This window comes from Coregonus lavaretus, assembly GCF_964263955.1.
Source record: "Coregonus lavaretus genome assembly, contig: HAP1_SCAFFOLD_6992, whole genome shotgun sequence".
NCBI classification, from domain to species: domain Eukaryota; kingdom Metazoa; phylum Chordata; class Actinopteri; order Salmoniformes; family Salmonidae; genus Coregonus; species Coregonus lavaretus.
Window position 1 is genome coordinate 1 of NW_028159232.1, and position 15,799 is coordinate 15,799.

The following is a 15,799-nucleotide window of genomic DNA, read 5'->3' on the forward strand; positions in this document are numbered from 1 at the left end:
GAGAGAGAGACGTTTAGCATAATGTTATAATCTGATGTGGGCTATATGACAATGGGCTGGCCCAATGTGGATGGCCCTCGTGCCCTATAATGATACGTCATAATGGCAGTAGTTATGGCTGTCTGTGACACACTCCACCTTGCCCACCACACACACAGACAGATGCTGCATGGCCCTCGTGCCCTATAATGATCATGATAACGGTAGTGCTTATGGCTGTCTGTGCCATTCCGCTGGTGACTGCCCTTTAACATGCGCGCACACACACACACACACTCTATGAACGGTGCCTAGTCACAGTCACACTCCAGTTTGTCTCTACATGCTCTCTCCATGGTTACTCCCCATAACCAGACATCTGTGGTATTTGAGAGGCAGTCAGACGCCAGTTTCCTTCACTACAGCAGGCCTGATGGGGAGAGGGACGGAGTGTGTAGCCTGAACGGGATGTGGCAGTGTCATTTACCCCCCGGCCAGAGCGGGGAAATGAGCCCTTCTTTATGAGCCCATTAAGGGCTGTGGGGACATGAGCAGCTGCAGGCCCACAGACCGTGGCTCTCTGTCTGACAGCCATTTTCCTCTCTCTCTCCTCATTCACCCTCTCCTCTACCTCTCCTCTACCTCTCCTATTCCTCCCATCTACCTCTCCTATTCCTCTCCTCTACCTCTCCTCTACCTCTCCTCTACCTCTCCTATTCCTCCCCTCTACCTCTCCTATTCCTCTCCTATTCCTCTCCTCTACCTCTCCTCTACCTCTCCTCTACCTCTCCTATTCCTCTCCTATTCCTCTCCTCTACCTCTCCTATTCCTCTCCTCTACCTCTCCTCCACCTCTCCTCTACCTCTCCTCTACCTCTCCTATTCCTCTCCTATTCCTCTCCTCTACCTCTCCTCATTCACCCTATCCTCTACCTCTCCTCCACCTCTCCTCTACCTCTCCTCTACCTCTCCTATTCCTCTCCTATTCCTCTCCTATTCCTCTCCTCTACCTCTCCTCTACATCTCCTCTACCTCTCCCTCTACCTCTCCTCTACATCTCCTCTACCTCTCCTCTACCTCTCCTATTCCTCTCCTATTCCTCTCCTCTACCTCTCCTCTACCTCTCCTCTACCTCTCCTCTACATCTCCTCTACCTCTCCTATTCCTCTCCTCTACCTCTCCTATTCCTCTCCTCTACCTCTCCTCTACCTCGCCTCTACCTCGCCTCTACATCTCCTCTACCTCTCCTATTCCTCTCCTCTACCTCTCCTATTCCTCTCCTCTACCTCTCCTCTACCTCTCCTATTCCTCTCCTATTACTCTCCTCTACCTCTCCTCTACCTCACCTCTACCTCTCCTCTACCTCTCCTCTACCTCTCCTCTACCTCTCCTATTCCTCTCCTCTACCTCTCCTCTACCTCTCCTCTACCTCTCCTCTTCTGTCCATCTTGTCTGTCAGTCTAGTCTGTCAGTCTGTCATCCCCTAGCTGGCTGCTGCACTCCTCTGCTTTAATAAGACTTTCCTACTGATAGATAATGAGCATATGATGGCCCCAACACACACACACACACTCACACACACACACACACCTCATGTGGCCAGCACGGCAACGCTCTCAATATTTATTCTGCGGCTCCAAGTTAGTTTGGGAAGGTTGATGTTAGAGAGTGGAGAAGATATTAGGATGTATATTTTAATGGTTTGCTCCCTGTTATGATATCCTCCCTCCCTGCATAATTACTGTTAAGAGTTATTTCTTTATTTATTTTTTTCTATTTTAGATATGTGCAGAATGTGGAGAGGACTACTGCGTTGGCTGCTTTGCCAAATTTCACCAGAAGGGGGTACTGAAGCTCCACAGAATGATCCCCATTCAGGTGAGACAGCACACAGGTGCACACACTTTCTCTCTCTCTTTCTCTCTTTCTCTCTTTCTCTCTTTCTCTCTTTCTCTCTTTCTCTCTCTCCTCTCTCTCTCTCTCTCTCTCATTCTGAGTCAGGCAAACAGGCACACTCATCCACACTTCCGTATGGCACACACATTGCTGAGTCCTTTGTTTTATTCCAGGTCAATGTTTACGCTTGGAGTTTGTTTGTTTATTTTTCTCTCTTCCAGTAACAAAATGGAGGTTCTCCATTAACAAACACAGGTTTTTCTGCCATTTTAATCCTTTCGGCATGGACAACCGCTTTCAGTGTAAACTTAAAGGACTAAAACCAGATATAAAGTATGTAGAAATGATAAAGGACCTATGTATTGTTAAGGCTTTTCTATTGTTTCTCTCTGCATTGTTGGGAAGGACCTGTTGTTTACCAAGTATGTGACAAATAAAAATAGATTTGAGTTTTTTATCATCTTTGAGAACTAACAATCACCAAAATAAAAGCTAGACAATGACTTTAGCAGTATAGATTTTGTTATTATGTTTGAGCAAAAGGACACAGCATTAGCCATGGCAACATATGTAGGATTACAGGAAATATGCTTTATAACTGCAACATTTTCTCTCAGCTGCATGGCAAAATGTGTAGAATTGCAGGAAATTTGCTTTAAAACTACAAAAATGTACCTCAGCGCCATGGAGAAATGTGTAGAAATGTAGGAAATTGGCTTAAAAATTCACAAATGTCTCTACACCACCAAGATGGGGGCCTTTAAAATGTTCTCTAAAATCAAGCCACGCCGACCGTGCTCCTGCCATGCCCCCTGCCACACCCATCACCCAAGGCCTTTTTTGATCCATAGAAACCCCTGAAAAATGAACCGCGCTTGATCACATGGCCTCACACTGATTACACACACCTGCACCGGGATGCACGGGGAGGGAAAACAGTACATACACACATGCAAACATGCACACACACACACACAAAAACGCACACACACACACGGTGACACACACGGTCACATACACACACACTTCGGTGCTTAGCACTGTTCTGTTCTGTTACTGTAGAAGCTAGTCAGAGTGTTAGCATACAGCACTGTTCTGTTACTGTAGAAGCTAGTCAGAGTGTTAGCATACAGCACTGTTCTGTTACTGTAGAAGCTAGTCAGAGTGTTAGCATACAGCACTGTTCTGTTACTGTAGAGGCTAGTCAGAGTGTTAGCATACAGCACTGTTCTGTTACTGTAGAAGCTAGTCGGAGTGTTAGCATACAGCACTGTTCTGTTACTGTAGAAGCTAGTCAGAGTGTTAGCATACAGCACTGTTCTGTTACTGTAGAAGCTAGTCGGAGTGTTAGCATACAGCACTGTTCTGTTACTGTAGAGGCTAGTCAGAGTGTTAGCATACAGCACTGTCCTGTTACTGTAGAAGCTAGTCAGAGTGTTAGCATACAGCACTGTTCTGTTACTGTAGAAGCTAGTCAGAGTGTTAGCATACAGCACTGTTCTGTTACTGTAGAGGCTAGTCAGAGTGTTAGCATACAGCACTGTTCTGTTACTGTAGAGGCTAGTCAGAGTGTTAGCATACAGCACTGTTCTGTTACTGTAGAGGCTAGTCAGAGTGTTAGCATACAGCACTGTTCTGTTACTGTAGAAGCTAGTCAGAGTGTCAGCATACAGCACTGTTCTGTTACTGTAGAGGCTAGTCAGAGTGTTAGCATACAGCACTGTTCTGTTACTGTAGAAGCTAGTCAGAGTGTTAGCATACAGCACTGTTCTGTTACTGTATAATTAGTAAACACTGTATGGTGTATGGTGTAGAGTTGGTCTGTTTGTTTGAGCAATAGGCATGCATGTTTATGTTGATGTCTGAGAGTGTTTACTGGAGGGTGTATCCATCGCTGTCTCTGTCTCTCTCTCTATCTATGTCTCTCTCTATCTCTGTCTCTCTCTCTATCTTTGTCTCTGATTCTGTCTCTCTCTCTATCTCTGTCTTTGTGGTGTCTCTCTCTGTCTCTCTCTATCTCTGTCTCTTTCTCTGTCTCTCTCTATCTCTCTGTCTCTGTGGTGTCTCTGTCTCTGTCTCTGTGGTGTCTGTCTCTGTCTCTGACTCTATCTCTGTCTCTCTCTATCTCTCTCTCTCTGACTCTGTCTCTGTGGTGTCTCTGTCTCTGTTTCTGTGGTGTCTCTGTGGTGTCTCTGTCTCTGTGGTGTCTCTGTCTCTGTGGTGTCTCTGTCTCTGTCTCTGTGGTATATCTGTCTCTGTGGTGTCTCTGTCTGGTGTCTCTGTGGTGTATCTGTCTCTGTGGTGTCTCTGTCTCTGTCTCTGACTCTGTTTCTGTCTCTCTCTATCTCTTTCTCTCTCTCTGTTGTGTCTCTGTCTCTGTCTCTCTTTCTCTCTGTCTCTGTCTCTGTGGTGTCTCTGTCTCTGTGTCTGTGGTGTCTCTGTCTCTAACTCTGTCTCTGTCTCTGTGGTGTCTCTGTCTCTGGGTGTCTCTGTCTCTGTGGTGTCTCTGTCTCTGTGGTGTCTTTGTCTCTGTCTCTCTGGTGTCTCTGTCTTTTTCTCTGACTCTGTCTCTGACTCTGTCTCTGTCTCTGTGGTGTCTCTGTCTCTGTGGTGTCTCTGTCTCTCTCTCTGTCTCTGTCTCTGTGGTGTCTCTGTCTCTGTGGTGTCTCTGTCTCTCTCTGTCTCTGTCTCTGTGGTGTCTATTTCTCTGTCTCTGTCTCTGTGTTGTCTCTGTCTCTGTGGTGTCTCTGTCTCTGTGGTGTCTCTGTTTCTGTGGTGTCTGTCTCTGTCTCTGTCTCTGTGGTGTCTCTGTCTCTGTGGTGTCTCTGTCTCTGTCTCTGTGGTGTCTCTGTCTCTGACTCTGTCTCTGTCTCTCTCTATCTCTCTGTCTCTGTGGTGTCTCTGTGGTGTCTCTGTCTCTGTCTCTGACTATGTCTCTCTCTCTAACTCTGTCTCTGTCTCTGTGGTGTCTCTGTCTCTGTGGTGTCTCTGTCTCTGTCTCTGTGGTGTCTCTGTCTCTGTCTCTCTCTATCTCTCTGTCTCTGTGGTGTCTCTGTGGTGTCTCTGTCTCTGTCTCTGACTATGTCTCTCTCTCTAACTCTGTCTCTGTCTCTGTGGTGTCTCTGTCTCTGTGGTGTCTCTGTCTCTGGGTGTCTCTGTCTCTGTGGTGTCTCTGTCTCTGTGGTGTCTCTGTCTCTGTGGTGTCTTTGTATCTGTCTCTGTGGTGTCTCTGTGGTGTCTTTGTCTCTGTGGTGTCTCTGTCTTTTTATTTGACTCTGTCTCTGACTCTGTCTCTGTCTCTGTGGTGTCTCTGTCTCTGTGGTGTCTCTGTCTCTCACTCTGTCTCTGTCTCTGACTCTTTCTTTCTCTCTCTCTCTGACTCTGACTCTGTCTCTGTCTCTGTGGTGTCTCTGTCTCTGTGGTGTCTCTGTCTCTGTGGTGTCTCTGTCTCTGTGGTGTCTCTGACTCTGTCTCTGTGGTGTCTCTGTCTCTGTCTCTGTGGTATCTCTGTCTCTATGATGTCTCTGTCTGTGGTGTCTCTGTCTCTGTGGTGTCTCTGACTCTGTCTCTGTCTCTGTGGTGTCTCTGTCTCTGTCTCTGTGGTGTCTCTGTCTCTAACTATGTCTCTGTCTCTGTGGTGTCTCTGTCTCTGGGTGTATCTGTCTCTGTGGTGTCTCTGTCTCTGTGGTGTCTTTGTCTCTGTCTCTGTGGTGTCTCTGTCTTTTTCTCTGACTCTGTCTCTGTCTCTGTGGTGTCTCTGTCTCTGTGGTGTCTCTGTCTCTGTGGTGTCTCTGTCTCTGTGGTGTCTCTGTCTTTTTCTTTGACTCTGTCTCTGACTCTGTCTCTGTCTATGTGGTGTCTCTGTCTCTGTGGTGTCTCTAAATCTGTCTCTGTGGTGTCTCTGTCTCTGTCTCTGTGGTATCTCTGTCTCTGTGGTGTCTCTGTCTCTGTCTCTGTAGTGTCTCTGTCTCTGTCTCTGTGGTGTCTCTGTCTTTTTCTCTGACTCTGTCTCTGACTCTCTATCTCTGACTCTGTCTCTGTCTCTGTCTCTGACTCTGTCTCTGTCTCGGTTTCTCTCTTTCTCTCTGTCTCTTTCTCTGTGGTGTCTCTGTCTCTGTCTCTCTCTCTGTCTCTGTCTCTGTGGTGTCTCTGTCTCTGTCTCTCTCTATCTCTCTATCTCTGTGGTGTCTCTTCTCTGTGGTGTCTCTGTTTCTGTGGTGTCTCTGTCTCTGTGGTGTCTCTGTGGTGTATCTGTCTCTGTGGTGTCTCTGTCTCTGTGGTGTCTCTGTCTCTGTGGTGTCTCTGTCTATGTGGTGTCTCTGTCTCTGTGGTGTCTCTGTGGTGTCTCTGTTTCTGTCAGTATTGCTGACCAACAATTCACTTCCACTGTTTGATATCTCTGTCACACACTTCCAAAGAGTCAGAATAACTAACAGACTGGCTATACCCAGAAGCCATTGTGTTTGGCACGCACACACACACACACACACACACACACACACACACACACACACACACACACACACACACACACACACACACACACACACACACACACACACACACACACACACACACACACACACACACACAGTCAAGGGGAGGCTGTGTGTTTGGCAGGACAGATCTAGGATTATACACATGGCCATTGACACGGACGTCTTCGCACTCAGAATCCTGTTTGATTTGCCTTCAAAAAAGAGAGAGAGTAAAAAAATACAAGAGGGAGAAAAACATACAATTAATTTCATCAGCACTCAGCATGCAGTGTTCCTTCTCTCTTTTCAGTCAGTCCACCTGTCAGTGTCTGTGTGTGTGTGTGTGTGCTTGCATACATTAATCATCCACACACAGTTTTATAGTATGTGTGTGTTGTTCCCAGTGATGTGTCGGGCCAAGCTTGTCTGTCTCTCACCCTGGTTGTTTGGGGTCAGTCCTGTTCCAAAGCCTGGTTGTTTGGGGTCAGTCCTGTTCCAAAGCCTGGTTGTTTGGGGTCAGTCCTGTTCCAAAGCCTGGTTGTTTGGGGTCAGTCCTGTTCCAAAGCCTGGTTGTTTGGGGTCAGTCCTGTTCCAAAGCCTGGTTGTTTGGGGTCAGTCCTGTTCCAAAGCCTGGTTGTTTGGGGTCAGTCCTGTTCCAAAGCCTGGTTGTTTGGGGTCAGTCCTGTTCCAAAGCCTGGTTGTTTGGGGTCAGTCCTGTTCCAAAGCCTGGTTGTTTGGGGTCAGTCCTGTTCCAAAGCCTGGTTGTTTGGGGTCAGTCCTGTTCCAAAGCCTGGTTGTTTGGGGTCAGTCCTGTTCCAAAGCCTGGTTGTTTGGGGTCAGTCCTGTTCCAAAGCCCTCCACTCTGAAACAGGGTCACTCATATTCAGATGGTCTCCAGCCATGTTTCAGAAAAGTAACACAAACCAAACAATAAGCATGTGTATAGAAAATACAGCTTTTAAACTAGATCAACTCTGCAGTACTTCTAGACTGTAGACATTGGGTCATTTAGCTATAACCAAAGGATCACCTTCTCATATATAAACTATATACTTCCCTTAAGATGTGTTCTTAGAGGTGTTCTTTTGACAAGGGATGTAAACTGCCATTTTTTTTATCGTTTAAACGTTAAGAAAAAAATATTTAAATGATGGGAATTCACTATTCAGATACAGTATGATCCTGCGTATGACCTAATGACGTATATAAACCATTGGTATGACCAGTAGGGGGCAATGCAGTCCTGGCTACCTACCAGACAGCTCTCGCCTTACTGCTGTCCCCCACCCACTCAGCAACGATGGTAGTTAATGCTGTTTTTGGTTCTCTGCTGTGTCCCTCTCCTCCATGTTCTCAGTTGTCACTACATGGGACTTAACGTCGCACTGTTCACCAGTAGGATGGCTGTTGCTGTGATGAATGACAACGTGTTCATAGACGTCCAACAGTTTGATGTTAACGCCACATACAGTATAATGTTAGAGAGAGCTCGCGCTTTGTACTTGCAGAGCAATCGTTGTACAATTTCGCCATCCAGACCGTCACGGTTTTTCGACATGGCATGTTGTAGTCTGGTTCTAGAAATGCCATCAGGGCATTGAAGCTGACATCCTCTACCATTGACAATGGCTGCATATCAACTGCAATCATCAGTGCTGTGAATTTTCTCACTCCCTTATTGCACTGCTGCCAGCAACGGGTTGGGTCTCACGGCGACTCCCTTTCAGATGGTTAAGCATTGCACCTGTACTGCCACCACAGGAGGTTGGTGGTATCTTTATAAGGGAGGATGCACTCGTGATAATGACTGGGGAGCGGAATAAATGGAACGGCATCAAATACAGCAAGCACATGGTTTCCATGGTTTCCATGTGTTTGATGCCATTCCATTGGCTCCGTTCCAGCCATTATTATGAGCCGTCCTCCCCTCAGCAGCCTCCACTGACTGCCACTGGAGCTCAATTGCACCTTGCAATGTTTGCTTTTATTTAACCACCTTCTCATTCCAACTCCTCAAAATATTGCAGTACATGACTTCGCTGCTGTCCTGTCTCTCTGCCGTTGTCACAACCGTTAACGACGATGACGTGCTGATCGCTTTATATCCATGGAAAATCATTTAAAAGATGCATATATCCTACTAATGTTACAGCATTGTTACGTAAGTTATGTACATTTATATTTTTCCCTTTATGATGATGATCGGGACTTGTTAGTGGTAGTTTTGTGATAACTACACTGTGAGTTTAATTTTGTACGGGATTTTAGGGGATTATTTCTAAACGTTAACTATCCCAATGTCATTTAAACGTTCACACCCCTACTTTTTACATTTGGAGGATATTTGGATGAAATATATTCCCTTTTCTCCTGCTTTAATTTCTCTCTCCTATTATCTTGCTTTAATTGTCTCTCTCTCTCTCTCTCTCTCTCTCTCTCTCTCTCTCTCTCTCTCTCTCTCTCTCTCTCTCTCTCTCTCTCTCTCTCACTCTCACTCTCACTCTCACTCTCACTCTCACTCTCACTCTCACTCTCACTCTCTCTCTCTCTCTCACTCTCTCTCTCTCTCTCTCTCTCTCTCTCTCGCTCTCCCTCCCAGTGAGGCGGATGCCTCAAGGACACAGCAGCGTTGATAGGGATAGGTTAACCTGTGTGGTCACACTGGTGATGGATAGAATAATGGCCTCAGCCCCTGGCGCAGAGAGAATCAATCAGACCCTATTTTTAAGGCATATTCATAGAGGACGTTCATATTTGATGTGTGGATTTTAATTGAAATAATGTAATTTGATGGTGGAAGTGATTTCCTGTTTCAGGGGTCAGGAGGAGAATTTGTGAATGAGCCCACGTGCTTCATGGGTAATTAAATACATGCTGACTTGGGCAGCGTAGACATAGTGTGAGTAGAACTGGTAGCCCTGAGCCATCTTCTCAGAGCCATGCTGTAGCAACAGGAGTAGTTGTAAAGATGTGTATGTGTGTCACTCTCCTCACAGACAGAGATCCAGACCTCGGTGACCTTGCTGGATGTAGTGAGCCACTTCCAGAGACAGGTCCAGCCCAAGCCTGATTCCCAGACGGCTGGGAGTGGAGGAGGGGCGAGGGGGCCGGAGAGAAGGACCCAGGCCGCTCCCGCTGTTAAACATACCCACAATGCACAGGGAAGCCAGGTGAGAGGTCATCGGTAGATAATGTCACTGGCCAGGTTATTAGAAATGCTTCCTTACCTTCCTCCTTTCTTAAAGTGATCATTGTGTTTCTCAATGTCACAGGTTTTAGTTGTGAATCCCTCGATGGAGGAGGAAGAGGAGGTTGATGAACTGGAGGAGGAAGAGGAGAAGGAGATGCTGGGAGGAGACTACGATGAGGAGGAGTCAGCTCGCTCCTTTCAGGAGGCACTCAGGCAGTGGAGAGGAGAGAGAAGAGAGGGAGGAGAGAGAAGAGAGGGAGGAGAGAGAAGAGAGGGAGGAGAGAGAAGAGAGGGAGGAGAGAGAAGAGAGGGAGGAGAGAGAGCACAGAGGGGAGAGAGAGGAGATGCAATCTGGAGACCCTGCCAAGCCCGGCCAGGTATAACACACACACACACACACACACACCATGCAATGACTAATTGTGTATGGTCCTCCTCTTCCTCTTCCTCCCCCTCCCCCTCCTCCTCCTCTCCTGTGTTGTGTCTAACAGCAGTGCAGTAGTGAAGTTTGGGGTTGTTATGAGGAAGAGAAAACACTGTAGAGGTACTGGTGCATACTGTATGGTTCCCCGTCGTGGGTTAGAAAGCACCATACAGAAGGAGGTTAGAGTTTGGGGGAGGCATTAGGGGTGAAGTTAAATCTGGAATCCTTAAAGGTCAAACTACCAGGTATGTTTGTAATATTACAACAACAAAGAAGTTACTGCAAACAACAACACTGTTTTTCCCTGACATCACTGCACGCGCGATAGAACAGCAGCATATGAACTGCAATTTACCTTGATGCGTGACACTCCCCCACTCCCCTAAAACAGTTATAACGGTGGTGGAACAGACAGTGGCACTACTGAGGATTCCATCTTAAGGGGTGGATAATGGTGATTAAAGACTAGGACTGGAGCTAATGTTCAGGACAGGGGGGAGGATTAGAATTGAAGGATGAAGACTAATGTCTTTCCATTTTGCACTGGACTAAGTACCGCCCCTCCCTCCCTTCCCATCTCCTCTGATCTCTTCAGGTCCTATAGAAAGTGCTACCACTGCAGAAGTGGCTAAAGCCATAGCTGTTGCATATTGAGATAATTAGAGCAGGAGATAATGATAGCAGTGTTAGAAGGGTTCCACTATAGAGATAATGATAGCAGTGTTAGGTGGGGTTCCACTATAGAGATAATGATAGCAGTGTTAGGTGGGGTTCCACTATAGAGATAATGATAGCAGTGTTAGAAGGGGTTCCACTATAGAGATGATAGCAGTGTTAGGATCGGTGGTCCTCTGTAGCTCAGCTGGTAGAGCACGGCGCTTGTAACGCCAAGGTAGTGGGTTCGAACCCCGGGACCACCCATACACAAAAAAATGTATGCACACATGACTGTAAGTCGCTTTGGATAAAAGCGTCTGCTAAATGGCATATTATTATTATTATTTAGGAGGAGTTCCACTATAGAGATGATAGCAGTGTTAGGTGTGGTTCCACTATAGAGATAATGATAGCAGTGTTAGGAGGGGTTCCACTATAGAGATAATGATAGCAGTGTTAGGAGGGGTTCCACTATAGAGATAATGATAGCAGTGTTAGAAGGGGTTCCACTATAGAGATAATGTCTCTCCCTTCTCCCTCTGTCTCTCCCTTCTCTTAACTTTCTCTCTCTTTCTTTGTGTATTATCAATGGAAGTGATGGGGACCCAGGCAGACCTGAGTGACAGTGGGCTGAGAGAGGACCAGTGAAGGTGGAGTTCACCCAACACAGTCTCAGTTACATGGACCAGACTTCTCATCAAGAGACACCAGCAGTGAGGGTGAGGAGTCGAGGGTGAGGGTGAGAGAGAGAGAGATACCCACTGGGGAGAGAGAGAGAGAGAGCTATAATTGGATTGAGAGAGACTGGGGAGAGAGAGGAACTACATAATCACGAGAAGCATGACTCAGTGGATCTCATCTCAACACAGTGGATCTCATCTCAACATTTAGTGGATCTCATCTCAACATTTAGTGGATCTCATCTCAACACAGAGGACCTCATCTCAACACAGTGGATCTCATCTCAACACAGTGGATCTCATCTCAACACAGTGGATCTCATCTCAACACAGTGGATCTCATCTCAACACAGTGGATCTAATTTCAACACAGTGGATTCTTCATCTCAACACAGTGGATCTCATCTCAACACAGTGGATTCATCTCACACAGTGGATCTAATTTCAACACAGTGGATTCATCTCAACACAGTGGATTTAATTTCAACACCAGTGGATCTTATCTTAGCACAGTGGATCACTTCTGGAGCTTCAGCCTGCTTTACGAGCTCACACAGGACCCAGACACAGAGAGCACTAACTCTACGATCTCACACACACACACACACACACACACACACACACACACACACACACACACACACACACACACACACACACACACATACAGCACACTGAGGCACAGTTGGAGACACACAAGCACATAGTGCAGACACACTCACTTACACCCCCCCCTCACACACGGCATGCTCCAACAGGACCCAGACAGCGGAGCGTTAACTTTTATGATCTCATTACCATCTCCCAGTATGGCTCATGTTTAATACGCATGAAGCAGAAAAACTGTCAAACCTCAGGAGCCAACTACCTCACGCTGAAAAAGAGAACTTACTATCAAGTCACAAGCACACACACACATACCATCTTGGCTGTCCATCAAAGTTGATGATGACCATGCTCCATTTGTGGCTGGGAGGAGAGCTGCTGCCATTTGATGTGGCTGTTGAGGCGAATACAGGAGCCCACACTGCTGCTGGCTGGCTGAGAGGATTATGAAATTCTATGGTTGCCATGGTTCTAATGAAATTCTATGGTTGCCATGGTTCTAAGGTCTCTCTCCTGGAGGGGTAGGATTGTAAAGCTATTACATTGAACACACTTTGACCAGCATTGATTTCAGCTGAGTTCTTTCTGGAGTGGACTAGCCATAAGTCCTCTACTCCTTTCTCTTCAGAGGTAATCCCTGCTGCCTGCGCTGGCCCACTGCAGCGCTATGGGGGAGGCAGGGCGTGAGGAGGATGGGGGAGGTGGGGAGGCAGAGTTAGAGGGTGTAGTAGTAGAGGGGGAGGCTGTAGAGGGGGGAGGCAGAGTTAGAGGGTGGAGTAGTAGAGGGGGGAGGCTGTAGAGGGGAGGCAGAGTTAGAGGGTGGAGTAGTAGAGGGGGAGGCAGAGTTAGAGGGTGGAGTAGTAGAGGGGGGAGGCTGTAGAGGGGAGGCAGAGTTAGAGGGTGAGTAGTAGAGGGGGAGGCAGAGTTAGAGGGTGGAGTAGTAGAGGGGGAGGCTGTAGAGGGGAGGCAGAGTTAGAGGGTGGAGTAGTAGAGGGGGAGGCAGAGTTAGAGGGTGGAGTAGTAGAGGGGGGAGGCTGTAGAGGGGGAGGCAGAGTTAGAGGGTGGAGTAGTAGAGGGGGAGGCTGTAGAGGGGAGGCAGAGTTAGAGGGTGGAGTAGTAGAGGGGGAGGCAGAGTTAGAGGGTGGAGTAGTAGAGGGGGAGGCTGTAGAGGGGGAGGCAGAGTTAGAGGGTGGAGTAGTAGAGGGGGAGCAGAGTTAGAGGGTGGAGTAGTAGAGGGGGGAGGCTTGTAGAGGGGAGGCAGAGTTAGAGGGTGGAGTAGTAGAGGGGAGGCAGAGTTAGAGGGTGGAGTAGTAGAGGGGGGAGGCTGTAGAGGGGAGGCAGAGTTAGAGGGTGGAGTAGTAGAGGGGAGGCAGAGTTAGAGGGTGGAGTAGTAGAGGAGGGAGGGTGTAGAGGGGAGGCAGAGTTAGAGGGGGGAGGAGGCTGTAGAGGGGGAGGCAGAGTTAGAGGGTGGAGGGAGGCTGTAGAGGGGGGAGGCAGAGTTAGAGGGTGGAGGAGGCTGTAGAGGGGGGAGGCAGAGTTAGAGGGTGGAGTTGTAGAGGAGGAGGGTGCGGGTGAGCTTTGAGAGGAATGTCTAATCCCCTACACGGACACACTGAGAGAGAGCATGGCACTGCACTGCTGAGAGAGGGAGGGAGAGAGAGTAGAGAGAGAGAGAGAGAGAGAGAGAGAGAGAGAGAGAGAGAGAGACAGAGAGAGACAGAGAGAGACAGAGAGAGAGAGAGAGAGAGAGAGAGAGAGAGAGAGAGAGAGAGAGGATGTTAGCGGGACAGAGAAGGAGGAAGTTGGTTGTTTGACAGTAAGAGAAGGAGGAACAGACAGGAGAGGAGAGGAGAGGAGAGGAGAGGGTACAGGGAATATAATGAGGGAGAGGTGAGGAGAGGGTACAGGAATATAATGACGGAGAGGTGAGGAGAGGGTACAGGGAATATAATGAGGGAGAGATGAGGAGAGGGTACAGGGAATATAATGAGGGAGAGATGAGGAGAGGGTACAGGGAATATAATGAGGGAGAGATGAGGAGAGGGTACAGGGAATATAATGAGGGAGAGGTGAGGAGAGGGTACAGGGAATATAATGAGGGAGAGGTGAGGAGAGGGTACAGGGAATATAATGAGGGAGAGGTGAGGAGAGGGTACAGGAATATAATGAGGGAGAGGTGAGGAGAGGGTACAGGGAATATAATGAGGGAGAGGTGAGGAGAGGGTACAGGGAATATAATGAGGGAGAGGTGAGGAGAGGGTACAGGGAATATAATGAGGGAGAGATGAGGTGAGGAGAGGGTACAGGGAATATAATGAGGGAGAGATGAGGTGAGGAGAGGGTACAGGGATATAATGAGGGAGAGATGAGGTGAGGAGAGGGTACAGGGAATATAATGAGGGAGAGGTGAGGAGAGGGTACAGGGAATATAATGAGGGAGAGGTGAGGAGAGGGTACAGGAATATAATGAGGGAGAGATGAGGTGAGAGAGGGTACAGGGAATATAATGAGGAAGAGGTGAGGTGATGAGAGGGTACAGGGAATATAATGAGGGAGAGATGAGGTGAGGAGAGGGTACAGGGAATATAATGAGGGAGAGATGTGTTGAGGAGAGGGTACAGGGAATAGTGAGAGGGAGAGATTAGGTGAGGAGAGGGTACAGGGAATATAATGAGGGACAGATGAGGTGAGGTGAGGAGAGGGTACAGGGAATATAATGAGGGAGAGGTGAGGTGAGGGTACAGGGAATATAATGAGGGAGAGATGAGGTGAGGAAAAGGGTACAGGGAATATAATGAGGGAGAGATGAGGTGAGGAGGGGTACAGGGAATATAATGAGGGAGAGATGAGGTGAGAGGGTACAGGGAATATAATGAGGGAGAGATGAGGTGAGGAGAGGGTACAGGGAACATAATGAGGGAGAGATGAGGTGAGGTGAGGGTACAGGGAATATAATGAGGGAGAGATGAGGAGAGAGTACAGGGAATAGTGAGAGGGAGAGATGAGGTGAGGAGAGGGTACAGGAACATAATGAGGGAGAGATGAGGTGAGGTGAGGGTACAGGGAATATAATGAGGGAGAGATGAGGAGAGGGTACAGGGAATAGTGAGAGGGAGAGATGAGGTGAGGAGAGGGTACAGGGAACATAATGAGGGAGAGATGAGGAGAGGTACAGGGAATATAATGACGGAGAGGTGAGGAGAGGGTACAGGGAATATAATGAGGGAGATGTGAGGTGAGGAGAGGGTACAGGGAATATGATGAGGGAGAGATGAGGTGAGGAGAGGGTACAGGGAATATAATGAGGGAGATGTGAGGTGAGGAGAGGGTACAGGGAATATAATGAGGGAGAGATGAGGTGAGGAGAGGGTACAGGGAATATAATGAGGGAGAGATGAGGTGAGGAGGGGGTACAGGGAATATAATGAGGGAGAGATGAGGTGAGGAGAGGGTACAGGGAATATAATGAGGGAGAGATGAGGTGAGGAGAGGGTACAGGGAATATAATGAGGGAGAGGAGAGGGAGAGGGGTACAGGGAATATAATGAGGGAGATGAGGTGAGGAGATGACAGGAATATAATGAGGGAGATGAGGTGAGGAGAGGTACAGGGAATAGTGAGAGGAGAGCAATAATTAACTGCCAGAGTAACACATATGCTGTATTGGATTAAAACCCTGGTGTTGTTGGAAGTTCTTCACCCAGTCCAAACCCTATGGAACACCTTGGCTGGGCTCTCTGGCAGTAGGCCTAGACTGGGATGAGTTTGGAAGAGGGAGGACGGGGGGAGAGAGGAGGGAGACCTATTTATCTATCATCTAATCTATGTGTCTGTTTGAAAATCTCTCCATCGCATCCATCTGTCTCTTTGAGATGGAAAGAAGAGATCTA

At 47.8% G+C, this 15,799-nt stretch overlaps 1 protein-coding gene across 1 annotated transcript; it reads left to right on the forward strand.

Moving 5' to 3' along the window:
* Positions 1 to 1,760: 1,760 nt before the first annotated feature.
* Positions 1,761 to 11,326, forward strand: LOC311123156 (zinc finger B-box domain-containing protein 1-like; the record flags this gene model as incomplete). The annotated part of the gene is made up of 4 exons (XM_084197421.1): positions 1,761 to 1,856; positions 9,349 to 9,522; positions 9,625 to 9,919; positions 11,219 to 11,326. Coding segments are annotated over 4 exons (618 nt in total), but the record flags the coding sequence as incomplete, so codon positions are not given.
* Positions 11,327 to 15,799: the final 4,473 nt, after the last annotated feature.